Source organism: Labrus mixtus, chromosome 3, assembly GCF_963584025.1.
Source record: "Labrus mixtus chromosome 3, fLabMix1.1, whole genome shotgun sequence".
NCBI lineage: Eukaryota > Metazoa > Chordata > Actinopteri > Labriformes > Labridae > Labrus > Labrus mixtus.
In genome coordinates, this window is record NC_083614.1 from 3,453,157 (window position 1) to 3,477,118 (window position 23,962).

General features: G+C 43.1%; 1 protein-coding gene and 1 long non-coding RNA gene across 2 annotated transcripts in view; one reads left to right on the plus strand and one right to left on the minus strand.

Annotated features, from left to right (window-relative positions):
* The window catches only part of LOC132972055 (uncharacterized), a 105,390-nt gene that overhangs the window by 20,524 nt on the left and 60,904 nt on the right, over window positions 1–23,962 (plus strand). The gene's annotated exons all lie outside the window — the stretch shown is intronic.
* On the minus strand, window positions 224–23,899 carry chaf1a (chromatin assembly factor 1, subunit A (p150)). The gene is made up of 16 exons (XM_061034854.1): window positions 23,613–23,899; window positions 22,113–22,163; window positions 20,040–20,686; window positions 11,451–11,510; window positions 11,067–11,311; window positions 10,877–10,958; window positions 10,725–10,793; window positions 9,473–9,690; window positions 8,259–8,427; window positions 8,008–8,088; window positions 7,058–7,153; window positions 6,708–6,957; window positions 4,293–4,455; window positions 3,118–3,439; window positions 2,904–2,988; window positions 224–1,032 (listed from the first exon to the last, which is right to left on the minus strand). The coding sequence occupies exons 1-16, from the start codon at window positions 23,674–23,676 to the stop codon at window positions 920–922; spliced, it is 2,715 nt and encodes a 904-aa protein (XP_060890837.1). The 5' UTR covers window positions 23,677–23,899; the 3' UTR covers window positions 224–919.

Genomic DNA, 23,962 nt, shown 5'->3' on the forward strand with positions numbered 1-23,962 from the left:
CTGCTGACAAACACGTCACCTTGTTAAGAGATCTGAATCCTTACCGACACCTTTGTCGGTGTAAAAACAACTTCCACAGATCCTGTTGAGCGGCCTGAGACCCAACGTAAGTCCAGATCTCGATGAGGAATATTAGCAACGGTTTGAAAGATGATGTCATCGCTAGCATCACACTACAAAACCGCTGCCCAGAAGTGGGAAAGAATGGAATCTAAAAGTGCAGTACTTTTATTCATGTTTAATGAATTTATCCTGTTCAAGTATTCTTCAAAAATACATATTTATAAAACATGGCGACACTGGACTTTACGGTACAGGTCTAGAAACTACTCCAGTGAGTCGAAAGAGAAACTGCAGAATGAATGCATCGAGGGGGGTAAATGTACGGATGGACTTTCAGCCTCTCCGTTTCCAACTCTTAATGTGGTAACATATATATAAACAGTTATACCAGAGGTCGTCCGATTCCATCATGAATACAAAACTCACAAACTATATCACGCCGTTTCTGATTTTTTTTTGGACGCCTCTTTTTTTTGAGAATTGGGGAAATTCCATTCTGCTCAATCAGCAGTGAGAGGCGTCCGTTTTTAAAGTGGCCCCTTCCAAACTCGCCTGATTGAAACATACAAAATCAGACCAGCCAATCGGACAAACCCGATCTCAATAATCAAGGAAAACACAAATGTAATGCACAACTACATAATACAGGCAGCGTTTGCCTCCGGACTCCTTTAAGAAAAATTAGGTGCGTGAGACTCGTAATACAGCACAGCTCCGCCTGCTGCGAGTGGGATGCTTCGTCTTGCATGGAGTTCTGATTCTGTCTTGGAAACAGCAGGGTTCAGAGTCAGAGCACAGGAATCGTTGAGGGACAGTGGGGTGGCTTCTTGGTCAGAACCGAGGGACCATCCTGTAGTCAGGCAGTGGCGAGTGTCGGAGCAGCGCTGGCCACAGGAAGAGAAGCCGTGTCAGAGGGAGTGACCTCCATCAGACAGTCTCCCTCTCTGGAGGACTTCTCTCGGGTTGAGCCTACAGAGGAAAACTTAATGAGTCTCAACACTAATACCACCACTATATTCAGATACCTTTTCCAAGACCTTAACTCGGGTTTGTGATGATACAGAGTACTGATCATTTTCCAGTGGGGGAAGAAAAAAAAAAGCATTTACTGCTAACCCTGCATGGAGTACTGGTAGTATACTGGTATGTGGTATTCTGACCTCTTCATATTGAAACAGGGAGATATCAAGGTGTGTCTGAGGATGAAAAATCTCTGAAAGCCACGAGCTTAATGAAGTGGAAAATGAAATACATGTTATTTTATACTGTCCCTTGTATCACGATTTATGAGAACTATTGTCTAAAAAAGGTTCAAGTTCCTGACTTAATCCTTTGATTTATATGGCGAACGGTCCTTTAATGGATTATCTCTTTACTAATGTTTTTCCTTTGTCTGAGTTCTCCTCAGTGAGCGGAAAGGAGGAGAACATTTACTTACGACAGTCCTAGACTCTATTATGTGATGTGTTGGTTTATGTACTGGATCATATGTAAACTGGTTAATTGCGTCTTTTGTTGTGGGGGCTGTGTGTTGATTGGTTCTATTTGACCTCTTGGGAGTGTTATTATTTTGGGGTTTCCATGTTGATGGTGCTGTTGGCCAAATAACATGCTGAAACGGTTGATTGACTCTCAGCCAATGGGTCAGAATAATTCCATGTGCGATAGGTCTTGTAAATGACCGGACAAGAAAATAAAAAATAGTCATTAATTCAGTTCTACTCCTAAATGCTTAATCATTGTAAACTGGTCAGAAAGTATTTTTGCTGCTGGAGAATGTTTTCGTGTTACCGGTGTTAAAAATTGCTGTATTGATTAAGTTTTGTTGGTTCTAATAAACATGAGAAAACACATATACGCACATCCAAGCCAAATACATACAGGTGCAGGACAAACACTTGTATTAAAAGAGAAAGGTCTGCACACAGTTGGGATCTATTGCCCTTAAGGTCTTTTAGATTGCAGCGTTGCAACATGAAGTTTCTTATTGGGAGCCGAACAGCGTTCTTATCAACATCCCATTCTCTGCACGCACAGCACCAATGGTTTCTTCAGTCATGTGAGGAATTACTACAGAGCGGGATTTTCCTGCACAACTTCACCAGCTAACAAGGAGCATTAAGAGTGAGAGGCTTGAAGAGGTCAGAATGCTCCAGCAACACTTGAAGTATGAAGTTCAACTTTATTAACAAATAAGACCGACGGGTTTTGGCTCGTGGCCTTCAAGTAACCACTGGTGAAACTTATATTCCCGAATTTACGGTAGTTGTTTCTGAGGCTTATAAATTTAGGTATTGCATCGATGCATATGCTGGTAGCAGAACAACTTGTGAAAAAACTGTGAATCGTAGCAAAACATCGGCCTCATATTGAATGTTTGAACACTAAAGGAGCGGAGTAGTCTCTGCACTGAAGCACGGGACATAAAGATAAAAGATGCTTCTTAATAGTGAACTTAAAATTGTAGCAGTGGGCAGATTTTACATGCTGGATTTACATGCATTGGCTTGTTGACTCCAGACTGAGACTGTGGTGGCTGTACTTCCTCGAGTGGCTCTTGTAGTAGTTTTAACAGACACGGGTTGCTGGAGATGTTTGTACAGATGTGATTCTTTTACTCTTCAGAATCCAACGAGACTACTTGGACATGCGAGTCTGCACAGCACATACTTGTTGAGCACATCGCCCTATGCAGAAACCACAGACGTTAATGGTAATTAACTTGGTTTAAAATTAATCCCAAAAAAAGGTCATGATGGTGCACAGTTTGACTACCTTTAGTCTGAATCTTTGAGTAAAGATTAACATTTAGTGGAGACAGCTTGTCTTGAGTATCTCACCGCTCTGTGTAGAAACGATGACACACTCTTCCTCATCCTCGTCTTCATTGTCGGCTTGAAAACCGTCCGCCTCCGCAGCTCCGGTCTAGTGAAAAAGAGAGTTACTGATTACATGGATTTGTAAAAAGCATATTTTCATGGATAAAAGGTGAAGAACACACAGAGCTATGATGTTGTATTAAAGTCTGGGTGGTGTCTGAGTGCGTTTCTTTACCTGCTCAGTGTCGGTACATCTCTTCATGAACTTGGTGATGGACATGCTGCCTGTGCTCTTTCTCTTGTTGGAGGATGAAGGCGTGGTGGAAGAGGTCTGAGGTGTAGTGGGAGAGTTTCCCTGAGAGCCTGTGGCTGCCTGGGGTTCTTCACGGGACTCTTCTCGAGCTCCTGGAGTGAGGTAGGTCCACTGGCAGGGCACAGGCAGGGCCTCCAGGCCGAAACGGGACAGGACCTCTGTGTGCACATACCAGCAGCAGCGTCTGTAGGTGGAGCGCTTCTCATACACGGCGTTGCTCTTGATGATGCGCTTCACGTGTATCCTGAGAATAGAAGGATAGAAAAAATATCATTAAATATATATTGTAAATAAAATTTACTTTTGCAGGGTCAAACTAGTTTCCTAACCCTGAACCTCCACCAGATACGTGTGCATTGCATGCCCGGTCTGTTCCGGCTCCGTGCACCCTCGTCTGTCAACGATCACCGGCTGCATTGTCTGTGCGCAGCCCGGAGAGCACAGCCGGACAGCTGGAGTCCCGAGATGAAGGAATGCCTGCGGTCATTTTACAGATTCACTCGCGACAGCGCAAGATAATACGATGTATGTGATATAAAACGTGCTTTGTGCTCTGGCAAAAATAGAAGCCAGAGGAAGCACACACATTGAACGAAGTGAAAATCTATCAGCTCCACTGCCGTAACGGGGCGGAGACAGACAGAACATGCATCTGGTGGAAGTTGGCCGTAATGGTTGGAAATATTTGTTTTTTGTCTATTAGTGCTTTCACACTTGCGATAAACTCCTGAAAAACTCCTGAAATATTCTGAGTCTGAGCATCATGTGTGAACACAAACATCTGAATGTTTCTCTCTCCACCTGGAGTTTCTCCTCCAGTCTCCTCGTATTTATTCTGCAGAAAGTCAGAGTGAGCTGATGTGAGAACGCAGCAGGATATAATGAGGAGAATTCACCTGGAGCCAGTGGGGGGGGGGTGACCTTTATTCCCTTTATCCCCAAACACACATATACTCATTATAGAGTCGTAAAGAGGACTCGTCAGCTACTTCTGCGTCATTTTTTGTACGTCATTTCAGGAGCAGACCTGTGCATGTGTGAGAACAGTCAATACGCTTGTCTAAAGGCTCCTTATTTATAGTTAAACATCGCTTCACCTGGTGGGAACTCTTTCTGCTGGGCTTGGAGGGCTGGACAGTGCTGGAGGCGACGAAGACGTGGAGGAAGACGCCTGCTGACGACAAAACTCCTGAAACTCGCTGATGATCATTTTGCTGCTGTTGAGATTGCCGTGCAGGAGAGGAAGCAGCCGAGCGAGCACTGTGGAGGAAAGGAAACGTTAACTTTTTATCAAAATAACAACCTGACAACAGAATGTGAACTTAGTGGAGTAAAGGTGAGTACCGAGCCGAGAAATATATATAAGATACATAAGAGATCAATAAAACAACCATCACTGCTCAACAGACAGAGCAGGGTCGGATGTACTCTCAAATATTAAACACAGGGAGCTAAAACACACCTAACGGACATTACTGAGGTAAGAGGAAGTTAACTTTTATAACCTAGCAACAATGAGCGCTGGTGCAAGGCGCTCTGAAATAGGGGTGCAAACGAGTACTCGTTCATTAAATAATAATTGGTTACAAATTTTTTTTAAACGATAATCGTTTTGTAGTCCACATTTTTGTAAATGTTTCTTGTTGCATTGTGGGTTCTAGGATAGGCCTAATTCAAAACAGAAAAAAAGGAGCACGAGCGCAAAAAGAAAATAGATGACAAACAAAGCGCTGATAAAGGCTCTGTGCTGAAACGCGTCCGTTATTGATCCGTACGCTGCTACCCTAACAAAAATATCCTTTTAATTAACCGCCCTATGAATTTACAATGAACAAAAAGTCCCAAACAAACGAAATATGCAATATGATCTATGAAAGTTCAGTTCAAATTGTCTTTTTAGTCCACAGAAAAAGGAGGACTTTCACTTCAGTGATTACCGCTTTAGTCCGCTAAACCAATGACGTTTGATCATCCAGGACAGAGCAGCATAACTAGATGTTTTCCTATATTTTGGAATTTTAGATGATTATTCTTTTAATAACTACAAAACAGAACAACCTTATAGGGAGAAATAGCTCATAGCGGACGGACGAGCGAGACTGAGCGAGTGTGTCATTACAGAGGAGAAAGATGAAACAGACGGACTCTTAAATCGTTCACCTGTTCTATTGTAACTTAATTTCCCAGAGTAAAGTGTGCTCTACACTGCAGACTGGAGTCTTTGTTAACAGAATGTTGCTGTCAAAACAGCTTCAACGTGCGATGATTGCGCATTGAGGTCTGCACGTCCGCTCACCACACTCACTGCTCTAATTATAATCAGGTGTTAAAACGGTCATAACACGTCTGTGTGAAGTTTTATTTGAGGTTTGCTGTCTGTTGAAGTCAGAAATGTCATATTTGAATGTTAATACAAAGACCTCTTAGTAGCTGTCATGCTCTGTGTTGTTCTCCGATGTGCGGACTTGCGCTCCGTGCGTGAGTCCGCACATCGGAGAACAGTTAATTAATTTATTGCTGTGTCTGATTAAAATGGCTTAAAATAAGATGTAAAGTCAGAAAAGTAGCTGTCATGTTCTCTGTGTTGTTGTCTGATGTGCAGACGCGGACTCGACTGCGCGTCTCTTTCTCTCTCTCTCTCTCTCTCTCTCTCTCGTCTGCCTGTTTGTAAACTAAGTAGCTTCATAATAACATAAAGCGTGCATGTGTTGTATTAAGACGTTATGTACAAGAGGTAATCGTGCTTAGGCACGGATAGTCCTGTGTAGTGTGACCGCGGGCCACGCCGGCCAGCGGGGGAATGTCGCTGCGGGGGGGCAATCGTGTTTGGGTACAGCACGGTACGGATGGCCAGTGTGACCGCGCCCTTACTAACAATTATTCAAATCCCGAAGATTCAAATTAATCAATAGATACAGTCGGCATCGTGTCATAGTTGGGGGCGGGGCCTCCCGTGCAGGAAAGAATCACAGAGGAAAAAAAAGAACTACAAAACGATTACTCGAGTACTCGATTAGAGAACATTTTGCATTTCTGCACCCCTACTCTGAAACGAGGTTGTGAGTGCTTCCAGCACAAACAGCAGCGTCTGTGGACACAGGCCTTTAAGTTGTCGCGTGCTGACAATGGCCACTAGAGCAGGATGTTTCCTAAAAACTACAAGCAAAAGTCCAAGCCCCACAGCAACCTATGATAACGAAGAACTGTACGCCTGTAACTCTGCCCCCCCTCACATGCACACATACGCTCAATGGACAATAGTGCAATACTTATTTATTTAATATCTACCTCCGGCTCTTCTTTTTTTTTTTTTTTATATACAATTTTAATTATGTGCAATATTGCTCACTATTTTATTGACTTTTTTATTGTTTGTCCAATTTTTTTGTTTGTTTGGTTTGTTTTATTTGTCTGACTACGTGAGCTACTGGATACCTGAATTTCCCCAAGGGGATGAATAAAGTATCTATCTATCTATCTATCTATCCTGGTGAATCCTGAGGTGCACTCACATTGTGCTTCTCTCTCACTCTTCTGGGACAGCTCCTCAGGGCTCGGGCTGCTCTCTGCCTTGGGTAAGGGCTCAACGAGACACACAGCGTACGGTTGGAAGAGCTGCAAGCCAGGTCCTTCTCCATCCCAGACACAGCCCTTCACCACCGGCTCCAGCACCTTCATCTTCTTCTTACTGGACATCAGCTCGTCCCACTCCCTCGCTTTCAGTGTCTGCCGTAGTTTCTGCTTCTCCAGGTCGCCACCTTCCTGCGAGTGAGAGTCGGGTGTGAGTAGTGATGCAAAGAGGACTCGGACACTTAAATAACTATCTGAGCAAAACAAAAACTAAACAGAGCTGCCGTTATACCTCTTCTTCCAAAGCCCCCTCGTCGTTTGAAAGGTAGCCATGAGGAACAAAGAAGCCGTCGTCATCGTCGTCTTCACCTCCTTCCTCCTCATCTTCCTGTAAACATCAACGAGTCTTAAAGTTAAATCACAATCATTTCATTGCTCATATTCATTTCCGGAGTCAAGCCACTATCAACCTGAGAGAGAGGAAACGATGCAACTAAGTGAGCAGACAGCAAAGTGTCCATTATCACAGACTCGTATGTTACAGTCACTTGTCTCTTCACTCAGAGCTGGGATTAGAAGCCTGCCGTCCTACAGACACAGAACCCGACTGGAAGGTCTGTATCCGACGCTTTCTTTTTACAGTACAAAAACTCAAAACAGGAATTCTTCTGTGAAAAACATATTTGCTTTAATCTACAAGAAACTATCTTTACTCGTACAGTCAGACAATGTTGCAAAGGTAACACGGACTGTTTATTAAGCGGACATGTGCGTGTATCTGCAGTGCAGGTTGTGTAAGACAGACCAAACAACAAACGGGGAGCACCAATGAGGGACTTCATCTTCAGTTTTTGGACTGAACACAGCACTGTTTGGTATTTTGACTAAGTTTACAGCTGTGCGATAACGTTGCTGATGTCACACAGGACACAAGCTGACACTTACATTCTGAATGAAGTCAGGGTGAGAATGAACGGGGAAAGGTCTAAGCACCATTTGATGAAAAGGAGCCATACCAAATAAAATAATTATATTACAGCTCTTCTGTGTGATTGTCTGCGCAGGACTCGCTTCACAATATTTAAAAAAGAAAGGACTTTATTCATATTTGTACAGTCGACCTTTATGCTTAAACGCTCCTTTTCTCATCGAGACTGACAGGGGAATTATTGGCAGTACACCCTGAACGTGGTTTTTCCCATCAACCCACAGATGAATTTACCCCCCTGCAATGAAACTCACCCCTTCACTGTGTGACAGAGACTCTCCTGGTTCCTCTTCCTCCCATTCTTCATCACTGTCCACCTCGTAGTCCAACAAGACCTGCGATGACAGATTCAGCTTTTAGATGCGCAGAAATCAAACAGGATCAATGTTTTCACTTCTAACTGACGTCCGATCATTGACAGAAGGTAAAGAAGGTAAAGCAAAGCGACCTGGGCGGGTACAGATAACGCGTAAACTAAGCAGCTTCTCTGTGAGTGGGCTTTTACCTTGTCTTGTCTGAGCGGGCAGCGAGGAGAAATGTGTGAACTCTTCTTACTCCAGGTGCCCCAGTAGGCTGGACGGTAGTTTCCATGGAACTGCAGCAGCTTCATGGGTCCATGGCGTTTACGATCGGGTACATCTACAGGTTTAGGCCCATCCACCGTAACACAATCGCTGAGAAGACAGAGAAGGAGGGAAGACAAAGAAATACGATGAGGCTGAAGTAAGAAGAAAATGATTCAGGGCACGCTCACACTGGCAATCCGTGCCATGCCTAAGCACGCTTCATCCCTAAAGTCCAGTTTGTTTGACCAGTGTGCCGTGCTGAGGCACGGTACACTTGGCCATGGCACGCTGCGGAGAGGTGTGCTTCTGCACGGTACAGATTAAAATTACTCAAAATAAAACACAAAGTCAGTAATGTAGCGGTCATGTTATCTGTGTTCTTCTCCGATGTGCTCGTCTCTTTTAAAAAAAATTTATCGAGTCCACGTGTCTTATAAACTGACTACGCTTCATAATAACATAAAGCCATGCATGTGCTGTATTACGAAGTTATGAACAAGAGGTAACCGTGCTCAGGACCGGTTTAAGCCTGGAGCAGTGTGACCGCAGGCCGTGAAGGCCAGCCGGGGAAGCATGCTTAAGCACAGTACGACAACATTGCCAGTTGCCGCATGTTACTAAGAGCTTGTTTGTTCTTGAGTCACAGGAAACAGAACTTCAGAACAATCAATTCATCATGACGCCAAAGGGAAGGTTTGTATCAGTTAAGCTCGACGCACACTGTACGACTTCAGGCTGATAGAGACCCAATCAATCCAAAACTCAGTTTGAAGTCGGGCCGATTTTCAGACCGATCATCCGGCGCACTTCGTGCAGTGTACACTGAGGCACGACTGCAAACCAGCTTTTGTTCAGCTGCTCCCGATCAGTCAGAAGAATTTCTGACATGTTTGATACTTTGGTTGTACGATCACTTTGCCCACAGTGTGAGCGGAGCCCCGAGCCGATTCCACTCTGGGACTTCATTCATTTTTTCTGCACAAATTGACAGACAGCGTCTAGAATCACCATGGCAACAGCAGGCACACCCCATTAGTTTAGCAGATTTCATATATTTGCAAGCTTAAATTTTTCAAACTAAACAATCTTAATTTTGAATACAGAGGTCACTGAACGGTGGCATCAACATGATGATCACTATAACCAGTCTCACCTGAGTGGATCAGTCTGTCGGGGGTTTGTGGGTCCTGACCAGCGAGGTTTTTGCCCAATCCAGTCCTTCAGTCCATTCAGGTTTTTAGCAGGGTTCAACAAACACTGATCCAGTTCCTCCAGCACAGATTCGTCACAGTGAACCCTGCACAGTGGGGCCAGGTATACGTTTTCTTTGATCTCGAACGGAGCAAACTTCCCACAAGCTGCAGCAAGAGTCTGGAAGAGAGGAAGCAACAAGTTGGAGTAACGTTATAATTCAAACGACAGGAAGGCGGTACACACTAAAGTAAACCCTTCTTTCTAATGATGAGTGTTTCCTCCAGCCAATGACAGTGCAGCAGGTGAGTTTAGGAGTGGATACAATTCAGTGACTGGACGAGATTCAAACCGGTGAATATGACAGATGTGGACGTAGCAGCAAAGAAGAGAAAATATAATCAGAGTGAGGAGAAACACCAAGTGGATAAAGCTCGTTCTAAAACGAGGGTGAACCTTGTGTTGTCTTTTACCCGTGGACGTGGAGTTGGTCAGGCAGGTGACAAACACCGGCGGTTAGCTTGTGCTAGCGTGCGTTAGCTTGCAGTGTGGCTACAAGAAGTAAACATACACACTACGGCTGAATCTCGGTTTACTCGCTGAGCCCTTCCAGGCTTTATTGATGTCACCTGGAAAGGGATTAAGTGCATGAGGCTGCAAGGGACTTCTCTGTAACCATGACAACATGATGTCATTATGTATTTTTTTAAAAGACAATAGAGCATGGTTTCACCTTCCTGCTTATTTAATGTCTCTCCTTTTTTTTTAAATCTGTTTTATGTTTTTTTTTTTTTTTTTTAACTTTCGGGCTTCCCCTGGCAATCATATGGTTCACGTCACATTGCTAGGAACTCTGGGTAATTCCCTCACCCTAAGTCTGCAGATATGGCCACTTATGGACAGGGTGCATAAAGGGCTCGAAAAGTCAGCGAGAGATCACTTGAAGATTCCACAGTGGGACAGCCCTAAGCCCTTGCAGATTTAGCGGTAAAGTGCATCAAAGTCGGAGGGTGTGTGAGGGTGCACACTCCCTGGGAGAGTTTCTGGGGACGATGAGCTGAGGAGGAGGGGCCCAGTTTCAATGTTGTGTTTACAAACTGTAACCAACATTTTCTACTGACTCCACATTTAAATATACAGCAGCGGTCCTCATCAAATTGCATAAACTCCTCAGCCTAATGCTATGAGGGGGAAAACAGGGCAAATCTACTAACCTTTGGAGCCTGCTGGATTTTGGCCTTCTGAAGAAACCGTGTAATTTCTGCTTTCTCAGCTTTTTGCCGCTGTGAATAAAAACACATTTGTCATTTCAAATCTGACAGGAGAAAATGTTATGATGACCTCGGTGGATGCTACATCGACTTACATCCTTTGCTTCTTTCAACCGTTTCTCTTCTTCCTTTATCTTCTTCTCCTCCTCTTTCTTGCGCTTTTCTTCCAGCTTCGCCCTGAAGACGGATCAAATTAAATTACTACAAAAACAAAGAACGCTGACTCATTGAAACCCTGTCAATAAACGTCTTTGATCACAAGTAAAAAGGACCTGCAGTACTCACTCGAGCTTTGATTTACGCTGCTCCTCTTTTACTTTTAACCTCTCAGCCTTTTCTTTCTCCTCCTTCTCCTTCTTCTCTCGTTTCTCTTGCTCCTCTTTTTCTTTCTTCTCCCGTCTCTCCTTTTGCTGCTCCTCTCTCAGCTTGCGGGCCGCCTCTTTCTTTTTCTCCTTTGCAGCTTTCGCCTCTTCTTTCTGGCGCTCCTTTTCCTGCTGCAGCCGAAGCCTATCCTCTTGTTCTTGTAAACTCTACAAGTTCAATTGTTCAGTCAGTTTTTCTCAAAGACTAAAAGACCGATAAATGAGACACTGGAGAGAAATATGACAACAAAGTAGCTCGTGTTTGAACAGACAGATCTCAGACAGGTGTATACATCAAAAATCCCACCTTCAATGAGCGTCTCTTGACCTTCTGATCCGATGGTGTCTTCGGCGTTGTCTTTGGCTCCTATGGGGGTACAAAAATATAAAATTCACAGATCAACATTGTTGACTTTAGCCACACAGTAGGAGGTTGTAGGCCGAATGTTTTTATTTGCAGTCATTAAACAAACATGACGCATTTTGTTGGTGTAGCATTCTCCTTCCTGGTTTAAACTAAAGATGAGGATGAGGGTGGAGCCTGACTTTCTAGAAGAGGACCATACTAATGATGCGTTATATTGGATCTCAGAAGTCGGAAATTGCGAGTTGTTGGTCTGATAGGTCATCAGGAACGCCCTCCTGAAGTCGGAATTTTGACTTGGAAACTCAGAAGCTTCAGTAGCCCGAGTTAAAATCCAACATGGCTGATGTGTGCATTAAAGTAAGTGCCCTCTTTTTGTGTAATTAAATCAACCACACCGATAATATCGAGAAAGTTATATCTGGTGACGAGTCGTCATTTTATTTTAGGGCACAAACTTTCATGTGAATGCTTACAATACCTCAAAGATTTCCAACAGTTATCAAAGCAGAGAAATCTGTAGTTTTGCAGTTGTAATGGGATGTGTCTTGTCGTGGCGGCACCCATGACAGACACAACATGTTTATCGTTACCGTGGAAACACTGGTTGTGACGTCAAAGACTTCTGCACAAGGATGCATGAGCTGCTACTGAAAGCTGCCGTACTGTTGATGTATGGCTGCTGTGAAAAAAACCTCATGTCAATTATACTTGGTATACTTAAGCTTGTATATATTTTTTTTTGTCTTCTGACTACTCAAAGCGCTTAGACACGGCAGGTCACACCTACACATTACACTGATGGTAGAGGCTGCTGAGTAAAGAGTCCATCAGTATTAACTCATCCATTCACACACACACCGATGGTAGAGGCTGCTGTGTAAAGAGTCTATCAGTATTAACTCATCCATTCATACGCATTCACACACTGATGGTAGAGGCTGCTGAGTAAAGAGTCCATCAGTATTAACTCATCCATTCACACACATTCACACACTGATGGTAGAGGCTGCTGTGTAAAGAGTCTATCAGTATTAACTCATCCATTCACACACACACCGATGGTAGAGGCTGCTGTGTAAAGAGTCTATCAGTATTAACTCATCCATTCATACACATTCACACTGATGGTAGAGGCTGCTGAGTAAAGAGTCCATCAGTATTAACTCATCCATTCATACACTGATGGTAGAGGCTGCTGAGTAAAGAGTCCATCAGTATTAACTCATCCATTCATACGCATTCACACACTGATGGTAGAGGCTGCTGAGTAAAGAGTCCATCAGTATTAACTCATCCATTCACACACATTCACACACTGATGGTAGAGGCTGCTGTGTAAAGAGTCCATCAGTATTAACTCATCCATTCACACACACACCGATGGTAGAGGCTGCTGTGTAAAGAGTCCATCAGTATTAACTCATCCATTCATACACATTCACACTGATGGTAGAGGCTGCTGAGTAAAGAGTCCATCAGTATTAACTCATCCATTCATACACTGATGGTAGAGGCTGCTGTGTAAAGAGTCCATCAGTATTAACTCATCCATTCATACACATTCACACACTGATGGTAGAGGCTGCTGAGTAAAGAGTCCATCAGTATTAACTCATCCATTCATACACATTCACACACTGATGGTAGAGGCTGCTGAGTAAAGAGTCCATCAGTATTAACTCATCCATTCATACACATTCACACACTGATGGTAGAGGCTGCTGAGTAAAGAGTCCATCAGTATTAACTCATCCATTCATACACATTCACACACTGATGGTAGAGGCTGCTGTGTAAAGAGTCCATCAGTATTAACTCATCCATTCATACGCATTCACACACACTGATGGTAGAGGCTGCTGTGTAAAGAGTCCATCAGTATTAACTCATCCATTCATACACATTCACACACTGATGGTAGAGGCTGCTGAGTAAAGGGTCCATCAGTATTAACTCATCCATTCATACACTGATGGTAGAGGCTGCTGAGTAAAGAGTCCATCAGTATTAACTCATCCATTCATACACATTCACACACTGATGGTAGAGGCCGCTGTGTAAAGAGTCCATCAGTATTAACTCATCCATTCATACGCATTCACACACACTGATGGTAGAGGCTGCTGTGTAAAGAGTCCATCAGTATTAACTCATCCATTCATACACATTCACACACTGATGGTAGAGGCTGCTGAGTAAAGGGTCCATCAGTATTAACTCATCCATTCATACACTGATGGTAGAGGCTGCTGTGTAAAGAGTCCATCAGTATTAACTCATCCATTCATACACATTCACACACTGATGGTAGAGGCTGCTGAGTAAAGAGTCCATCAGTATTAACTCATCCATTCATACACATTCACACACTGATGGTAGAGGCTGCTGAGTAAAGAGTCCATCAGTATTAACTCATCCATTCATACACATTCACACACTGATGGTAGAGGCTGCTGAGTAAAGAGTCCATCAGTATTAACTCATCCATTCATACACATTCACACACTGATGGTAGAGGCTGCTGTGTAAAGAGTCCATCAGTATTAACTCATCCATTCATACGCATTCACACACACTGATGGTAGAGGCTGCTGTGTAAAGAGTCCATCAGTATTAACTCATCCATTCATACACATTCACACACTGATGGTAGAGGCTGCTGAGTAAAGGGTCCATCAGTATTAACTCATCCATTCATACACATTCACACACTGATGGTAGAGGCTGCTGAGTAAAGAGTCCATCAGTATTAACTCATCCATTCACACACACACCGATGGTAGAGGCTGCTGTGTAAAGAGTCTATCAGTATTAACTCATCCATTCATACGCATTCACACACTGATGGTAGAGGCTGCTGAGTAAAGGGTCCATCAGTATTAACTCATCCATTCATACACATTCACACACTGATGGTAGAGGCTGCTGAGTAAAGAGTCCATCAGTATTAACTCATCCATTCACACACACACCGATGGTAGAGGCTGCTGTGTAAAGAGTCTATCAGTATTAACTCATCCATTCATACGCATTCACACACTGATGGTAGAGGCTGCTGAGTAAAGAGTCCATCAGTATTAACTCATCCATTCACACACATTCACACACTGATGGTAGAGGCTGCTGTGTAAAGAGTCTATCAGTATTAACTCATCCATTCACACACACACCGATGGTAGAGGCTGCTGTGTAAAGAGTCTATCAGTATTAACTCATCCATTCATACACATTCACACTGATGGTAGAGGCTGCTGAGTAAAGAGTCCATCAGTATTAACTCATCCATTCATACACTGATGGTAGAGGCTGCTGTGTAAAGAGTCCATCAGTATTAACTCATCCATTCATACGCATTCACACACTGATGGTAGAGGCTGCTGAGTAAAGAGTCCATCAGTATTAACTCATCCATTCATACACTGATGGTAGAGGCTGCTGTGTAAAGAGTCCATCAGTATTAACTCATCCATTCATACACATTCACACACTGATGGTAGAGGCTGCTGAGTAAAGAGTCCATCAGTATTAACTCATCCATTCATACACATTCACACACTGATGGTAGAGGCTGCTGAGTAAAGAGTCCATCAGTATTAACTCATCCATTCATACACATTCACACACTGATGGTAGAGGCTGCTGAGTAAAGAGTCCATCAGTATTAACTCATCCATTCATACACATTCACACACTGATGGTAGAGGCTGCTGTGTAAAGAGTCCATCAGTATTAACTCATCCATTCATACGCATTCACACACACTGATGGTAGAGGCTGCTGTGTAAAGAGTCCATCAGTATTAACTCATCCATTCATACACATTCACACACTGATGGTAGAGGCTGCTGAGTAAAGGGTCCATCAGTATTAACTCATCCATTCATACACATTCACACTGATGGTAGAGGCTGCTGAGTAAAGAGTCCATCAGTATTAACTCATCCATTCATACGCATTCACACACTGATGGTAGAGGCTGCTGAGTAAAGAGTCCATCAGTATTAACTCATCCATTCACACACCGATGGTAGAGGCTGCTGTGTAAAGAGTCCATCAGTATTAACTCATCCATTCACACACACACCGATGGTAGAGGCTGCTGTGTAAAGAGTCTATCAGTATTAACTCATCCATTCATACACTGATGGTAGAGGCTGCTGAGTAAAGAGTCCATCAGTATTAACTCATCCATTCATACGCATTCACACACTGATGGTAGAGGCTGCTGAGTAAAGAGTCCATCAGTATTAACTCATCCATTCACACACATTCACACACTGATGGTAGAGGCTGCTGTGTAAAGAGTCCATCAGTATTAACTCATCCATTCACACACACACCGATGGTAGAGGCTGCTGTGTAAAGAGTCCATCAGTATTAACTCATCCATTCATACACATTCACACTGATGGTAGAGGCTGCTGAGTAAAGAGTCCATCAGTATTAACTCATCCATTCATACACTGATGGTAGAGGCTGCTGTGTAAAGAGTCCATCAGTATTAACTCATCCATTCATACACATTCACACACTGATGGTAGAGGCTGCTGAGTAAAGAGTCCATCAGTATTAACTCATCCATTCATACACATTCACACACTGATGGTAGAGGCTGCTGAGTAAAGAGTCCATCAGTATTAACTCATCCATTCATACACATTCACACACTGATGGTAGAGGCTGCTGAGTAAAGAGTCCATCAGTATTAACTCATCCATTCATACACATTCACACACTGATGGTAGAGGCTGCTGTGTAAAGAGTCCATCAGTATTAACTCATCCATTCATACGCATTCACACACACTGATGGTAGAGGCTGCTGTGTAAAGAGTCCATCAGTATTAACTCATCCATTCATACACATTCACACACTGATGGTAGAGGCTGCTGAGTAAAGGGTCCATCAGTATTAACTCATCCATTCATACACTGATGGTAGAGGCTGCTGAGTAAAGAGTCCATCAGTATTAACTCATCCATTCATACACATTCACACACTGATGGTAGAGGCCGCTGTGTAAAGAGTCCATCAGTATTAACTCATCCATTCATACGCATTCACACACACTGATGGTAGAGGCTGCTGTGTAAAGAGTCCATCAGTATTAACTCATCCATTCATACACATTCACACACTGATGGTAGAGGCTGCTGAGTAAAGGGTCCATCAGTATTAACTCATCCATTCATACACTGATGGTAGAGGCTGCTGTGTAAAGAGTCCATCAGTATTAACTCATCCATTCATACACATTCACACACTGATGGTAGAGGCTGCTGAGTAAAGAGTCCATCAGTATTAACTCATCCATTCATACACATTCACACACTGATGGTAGAGGCTGCTGAGTAAAGAGTCCATCAGTATTAACTCATCCATTCATACACATTCACACACTGATGGTAGAGGCTGCTGAGTAAAGAGTCCATCAGTATTAACTCATCCATTCATACACATTCACACACTGATGGTAGAGGCTGCTGTGTAAAGAGTCCATCAGTATTAACTCATCCATTCATACGCATTCACACACACTGATGGTAGAGGCTGCTGTGTAAAGAGTCCATCAGTATTAACTCATCCATTCATACACATTCACACACTGATGGTAGAGGCTGCTGAGTAAAGGGTCCATCAGTATTAACTCATCCATTCATACACATTCACACACTGATGGTAGAGGCTGCTGAGTAAAGAGTCCATCAGTATTAACTCATCCATTCACACACACACCGATGGTAGAGGCTGCTGTGTAAAGAGTCTATCAGTATTAACTCATCCATTCATACGCATTCACACACTGATGGTAGAGGCTGCTGAGTAAAGGGTCCATCAGTATTAACTCATCCATTCATACACATTCACACACTGATGGTAGAGGCTGCTGAGTAAAGAGTCCATCAGTATTAACTCATCCATTCACACACACACCGATGGTAGAGGCTGCTGTGTAAAGAGTCTATCAGTATTAACTCATCCATTCATACGCATTCACACACTGATGGTAGAGGCTGCTGAGTAAAGAGTCCATCAGTATTAACTCATCCATTCACACACATTCACACACTGATGGTAGAGGCTGCTGTGTAAAGAGTCTATCAGTATTAACTCATCCATTCACACACACACCGATGGTAGAGGCTGCTGTGTAAAGAGTCCATCAGTATTAACTCATCCATTCATACACATTCACACTGATGGTAGAGGCTGCTGAGTAAAGAGTCCATCAGTATTAACTCATCCATTCATACACTGATGGTAGAGGCTGCTGTGTAAAGAGTCCATCAGTATTAACTCATCCATTCATACACATTCACACACTGATGGTAGAGGCTGCTGTGTAAAGAGTCCATCAGTATTAACTCATCCATTCATACACATTCACACACTGATGGTAGAGGCTGCTGAGTAAAGAGTCCATCAGTATTAACTCATCCATTCACACACACACCGATGGTAGAGGCTGCTGTGTAAAGAGTCTATCAGTATTAACTCATCCATTCATACGCATTCACACACTGATGGTAGAGGCTGCTGAGTAAAGAGTCCATCAGTATTAACTCATCCATTCACACACATTCACACACTGATGGTAGAGGCTGCTGTGTAAAGAGTCTATCAGTATTAACTCATCCATTCACACACACACTGATGGTAGAGGCTGCTGAGTAAAGAGTCCATCAGTATTAACTCATCCATTCATACACTGATGGTAGAGGCTGCTGTGTAAAGAGTCCATCAGTATTAACTCATCCATTCATACGCATTCACACACTGATGGTAGAGGCTGCTGAGTAAAGAGTCCATCAGTATTAACTCATCCATTCACACACATTCACACACTGATGGTAGAGGCTGCTGTGTAAAGAGTCCATCAGTATTAACTCATCCATTCACACACACACCGATGGTAGAGGCTGCTGTGTAAAGAGTCCATCAGTATTAACTCATCCATTCATACACATTCACACTGATGGTAGAGGCTGCTGAGTAAAGAGTCCATCAGTATTAACTCATCCATTCATACACTGATGGTAGAGGCTGCTGTGTAAAGAGTCCATCAGTATTAACTCATCCATTCATACACATTCACACACTGATGGTAGAGGCTGCTGTGTAAAGAGTCCATCAGTATTAACTCATCCATTCATACGCATTCACACACACTGATGGTAGAGGCTGCTGTGTAAAGAGTCCATCAGTATTAACTCATCCATTCATACACATTCACACACTGATGGTAGAGGCTGCTGAGTAAAGGGTCCATCAGTATTAACTCATCCATTCATACACATTCACACACTGATGGTAGAGGCTGCTGAGTAAAGAGTCCATCAGTATTAACTCATCCATTCATACGCATTCACACACTGATGGTAGAGGCTGCTGAGTAAAGAGTCCATCAGTATTAACTCATCCATTCACACACCGATGGTAGAGGCTGCTGTGTAAAGAGTCCATCAGTATTAACTCATCCATTCACACACACACCGATGGTAGAGGCTGCTGTGTAAAGAGTCTATCAGTATTAACTCATCCATTCATACGCTGATGGTAGAGGCTGCTGTGTAAAGAGTCCATCAGTATTAACTCATCCATTCATACACATTCACACACTGATGGTAGAGGCTGCTGAGTAAAGGGTCCATCAGTATTAACTCATCCATTCATACACATTCACACACTGATGGTAGAGGCTGCTGAGTAAAGAGTCCATCAGTATTAACTCATCCATTCATACGCATTCACACACTGATGGTAGAGGCTGCTGAGTAAAGAGTCCATCAGTATTAACTCATCCATTCATACACATTCACACACTGATGGTAGAGGCTGCTGTGTAAAGAGTCCATCAGTATTAACTCATCCATTCATACGCATTCACACACTGATGGTATAGGCTGCTGTGTAAAGAGTCCATCAGTATTAACTCATCCATTCATACGCATTCACACGCTGATGGTAGAGGCTGCTGTGTAAAGAGTCCATCAGTATTAACTCATCCATTCATACACATTCACACACTGATGGTAGAGGCTGCTGAGTAAAGAGTCCATCAGTATTAACTCATGCATTCATACACATTCACACACTGATGGTAGAGGCTGCTGTGTAAAGAGTCCATCAGTATTAACTCATCCATTCATACACATTCACACACTGATGGTAGAGGCTGCTGAGTAAAGAGTCCATCAGTATTAACTCATCCATTCACACATTTGTACACCGCCAATACAGCAGTCTTGCATGTCCGAGGACACATCGGACATGTTGCTGAAAGAGCTGGGGATCGAACCCACAACCTTCCAGTTGAGAGACGACGACCCTACCAACTGAGCCACAGTCACATGTGTGCAATCGTGTTTTACATTTAAAAGTAAACAATTTGAGTAGTGAGGTTTTTGTGTCCATCACCTTAAACAGGCTCCTGGAAACACGGATTCATATTGTTTGATTTTAGAACAGTTAAAGTACACATCGCCCGTTGTGGACTGAATCAAAACAAACAAAAGGAGATGTACATACTGTAGGCGTAGTAGCAGGTGTAGATTTATCAGTCTTGGACTTCTCAGGTGAGCTTTCAGATGAGGAGCTGGCGGATGAAGCAGAAAGCATGGACTTGTTTCCTAAACTTGACACATTTCCTGACTCGTCCTGCTCATCTGGCTCACTCTCAGAATCCTGCGTTATGTCAAGCTGAGACGTGGAGGCGGTCTGATTCTCATCTTTCTCCTCCAGCTCTTCTTCTTCTTCCTCCTCCTCCTCCTCGTCTTCAGATAACGTGCAGTCTAAAGTGTCTGCACTAGGAGTTTGATCGACACTGCTGGATTTCTCAGAAGAGGAATTTTTGTCTTTATCCTCGTGCTCGACTTTTGGCGGGAGGCAGGGGGAAGCAGGAGGAGGTGGAAGAAGGCGCTTTGTGGGAGATGTACTGTTTTCTGAGGTTAGGTCTATTACCACGATCTCATCGGATGCTGCAGAGCGCCGACGGCTCAGGAAGCCATCAAGGGGTCCGCGACCATTAACCAAGGGTGGTCCACTGTGCACAGGGAGTTCAGAGGACTCGTTCTCCCTGTCGGAGACTCCAGGATTAGGGCAGGTGTGTGCACAGGGGCGTTTACGCGGCTGGTCCTCTTTGGGCTCAGGGTTCAGGCGCTTGAATGGGAGACGAGCTAAAGCAGAATAAACAAAGTTAGTATCGTGCCAGCAGTTTTGCGTCTGTTAAATGTGAAAGAAGACGATGTGGCTGCTGCAAAGATGTACATCCAAAATGCAGCCTGCGATCTCAAATTCTGTCAGGCTTCAAAAAATATAAATAAATATTTGTAAAACTCACACAACCCTGTTTTTAAAAAGTTGGAGCTTTGCGCAAAAAATTCTACATTTTATTTGTCGTCTTTTTGTCATTTCTCATCAAATAGCGGCGACTGCAAATCATCACCTTCAGGTCTTTTTTACATTTCCACAACAAATCGTCTAATTTACCAAATGTTGTCAGCGTCAACAGAAACAAACAAACGTGGGTCTCATTATTCTAAAAGGCCAATATCACCAGATGAGTAAATGATTGTAATGATTGTCTGAATATTGGAGCTTAAACAACAATTACAGCTCGTGCTACGATATTTATAAATATATTCAGCCAACGAGAAAAGAATTACATCAAATAAGTAACAACTTATGACAGTGATTGTAAGAGTAAAGTATAAGACATGTTGCAAACTGAGTCAGTTTTTTTTCATCCGAAATTGACGCACGTTAAAAATGAATGTTCATGTTGTGTTGATCACGTTTGCAAACTGAGTCAAAAGCTTCGCCCCTTAATATTTTTTTTCAGAACAGGTTCAATTTTCTTTGTTTTTTTTGCATCCATCCCAGTGTGTTTCTGTGTGTGTGTGTGTGTGTGTGTGTGTGTGTGTGTGTGTGAGTCCAGGAGGACAAGTCGTAAAGCACTGGGCGTTGGTTTAATGTCATTTATCAGAGACAATGTGAAAGCATTGTCAGCATGTTGAATTTTAGACTCAGAGCTCTCAAAGTATCCCCCTATTTTGGCAGCAGATTTTTAGGACCAGTTGCTTTGCGGAAATTGGTGTTGTTCTTTTTAATGTGTGGTTCCAGTATAGAGAGCAGCGTATCAAACTGGATCACTGACATCCTGAAATACACCTGGAGCGATCGGGATAATTCTGCAGCTCCTTTACTTACAGGTGAAACTCTCCTCGCTTGTCTGGTTTTCATGTTGTGGGACCCCATTGTTTTGACAGAACCATCCAATCATCACTGCTTGATCACTCTGCGTGAGGAGTACAAGACGTTTTGTCTCTTTTTTCGCAATTACCGTAAAATCCAATATATAGGACGCAGAAAATAAAAAATGTTTTAAATGTATTCCGCCTTGATAATTTCATCATGTTCAGCAAAGTCTACAACGAGCAGTTTGTGTACAGCTGTGGCGCCCGTCTGTTTTCTCATTGAGGATATTGCACTCCTACCAGCTACAGTATGGTATTTGAGCTCTCTCTTGAGAGAAAGTTGGGAAATACAGACGCGCTCACGCTCACAGATTTTTGTACAAAAATGATTAAATGTTGTATTTACCTTGAACTAGTTTCTTGTTGGCATTGTTACTCAATGCCTTACAATCCATGCCTGAAAGAACAAAAAACAAAAACATTGGAATAATGAACAGCTGCCAAAGAAATCAATCACTGCTGTCACAGCCGTTTTCAACAGAGCTCATCAGAAATGACAAAATCACACAGTTTTCATCTTTTGATATCCCCACTCAACGACATTTGTTTTACTGCTAATAGTACACAAGCTTTTACCATTATTACTGACAGTGTAGCTATAAATCCATCTTATTCATTGTTGTTGCGTTGTTTGTCCTTGTCCCTGCATCTCCCTCTATCCCATTTTTCAAAGCCCAGCCCGGTTTCAGAGGATGGCTGTTCATCATGAGTCTGGTTCTGTTCGAGCTTTCTGTGTCTTAAAGGAAGTTTTTCCTCTCCACTTTTCTAAATGATGCTTAGTGCTCATGATGGTTATTGTAAGGTCTTTAACCTGCTCTTTTGTAAAGTGTCTAGTTATGAATTAGTGCTGATGTACATAGAGATTGACTGATTAAGACTGGTTAACTACTGTAGCACCCTTCTATGGGTCCTCAGATCCAGTGTAATGCCAAGGAATGCATGTACCTCTGTAAGTGTTTAAATGTTATTTTTGGAGGGAGAACTGTGCTGACAAATATGTGAATTTTATTCTGAATAAATGTTAAATGTCCTTATTGTTTATGTAGACTCGTTAGAAGAAGCATTTTCATTACCGAGTGTAAATGAGACAAACAGTGTTTGACTCTGAAGTGTCTGCAGGAAATGTAAGGGTGGATGCACAATCCAGCAGTGTAGAAACTGTGTCTGCTGTGTGTTGAATTGTCCTGCGAGGTGCATGCAATTCTCGGCTTAACACCCGCACTATGTATTAATCCGAGAGTCTAACGAATAGGGAAGAAGACACACAGAGGGTGGTATTTTAGACTTAGGTGAAGCATTAAACATAGCATGAGTATGTTAATGTCACAGTATGACAACGACTGTAATGTGTATTGTTGCGTTTGGTTTTCTCTCCCGCCAACCGGTGTATCGTCAGTGGCTGCTGCAGGCCCAGTCCAGTCCGAGCACCGACATGCTAACACGACAAGCTTGCCTGTTAGCAAATCTAAGCAACTTAGCTCAGTTTAACCCTGAATCCAGCAATGGCAGTTAAGTTAAAGGAAGCAGTTCAGCCAAGTTTTAAAGATATACATGTGAAACGACTTCACGTTAAAATATATCGTACTCGACACAGCCGTTAATTTGACTTAATTTTGACGTTAGCACGAAATGGACGCTGGGTAATAAAACAATACACATACGGGGTATTTACGTTGGTGTTAAAGTAACAATAGTGACGTCATCAGTGAGGAAAAAGACTGCTGTTTTTTAGTTTAGTTCGTGAACAATGTGTTGAAGAGACTTCATTACGACTACTTTTAATTAGTTGACAAGTTGTCTGAATGGTCAGGCAGGCCCGCAGGCCACGCATTAGCATTCACGTTACCTCTCCTGCGGGGAGTCGATGCAGCTAAGTGTCCGTCTACAGAGGGGTTCTCCGCCGCCAACATCCCGACACAGTCAGCCGGGGCTCCGAGCGCTTCCTGAGTTTTCACCGGCAAAACACGTAAACGGCCGGGTATACTTCACGGTAACCAAGCCAAATGTGATGCTGCTGTTAAAACGACATTTGTTTTACATGAAACGTAAAGCATTCTTCTTTCTCATCTCCCACATTACTCCCTCAGTCTGACCCGCTGCCTGCCTGCGCGCTCCTCAATCGGAATTGGCGGGAGTCTGTCACGTCCATCAATAGCGACCGCTGATTGGTCGAAACCGGTTACTGATCACCAAAGG

Excerpts from the sequence above, each read along its gene's own strand:
- chaf1a (XM_061034854.1), bottom strand. The coding sequence starts at position 23,676 with ATGTTGGCGGCGGAGAACCCCTCTGTAGACGGACACTTAGCTGCATCG. Across the intron at positions 8,089-8,258 it reads GCCCGCTCAGACAAGACAAG|GTCTTGTTGGACTACGAGGT; the intron begins GTAAAAGCCCAC and ends CTGTCATCGCAG. Across the intron at positions 6,958-7,057 it reads AGGGGGCTTTGGAAGAAGAG|GAAGGTGGCGACCTGGAGAA; the intron begins GTATAACGGCAG and ends TCTCACTCGCAG.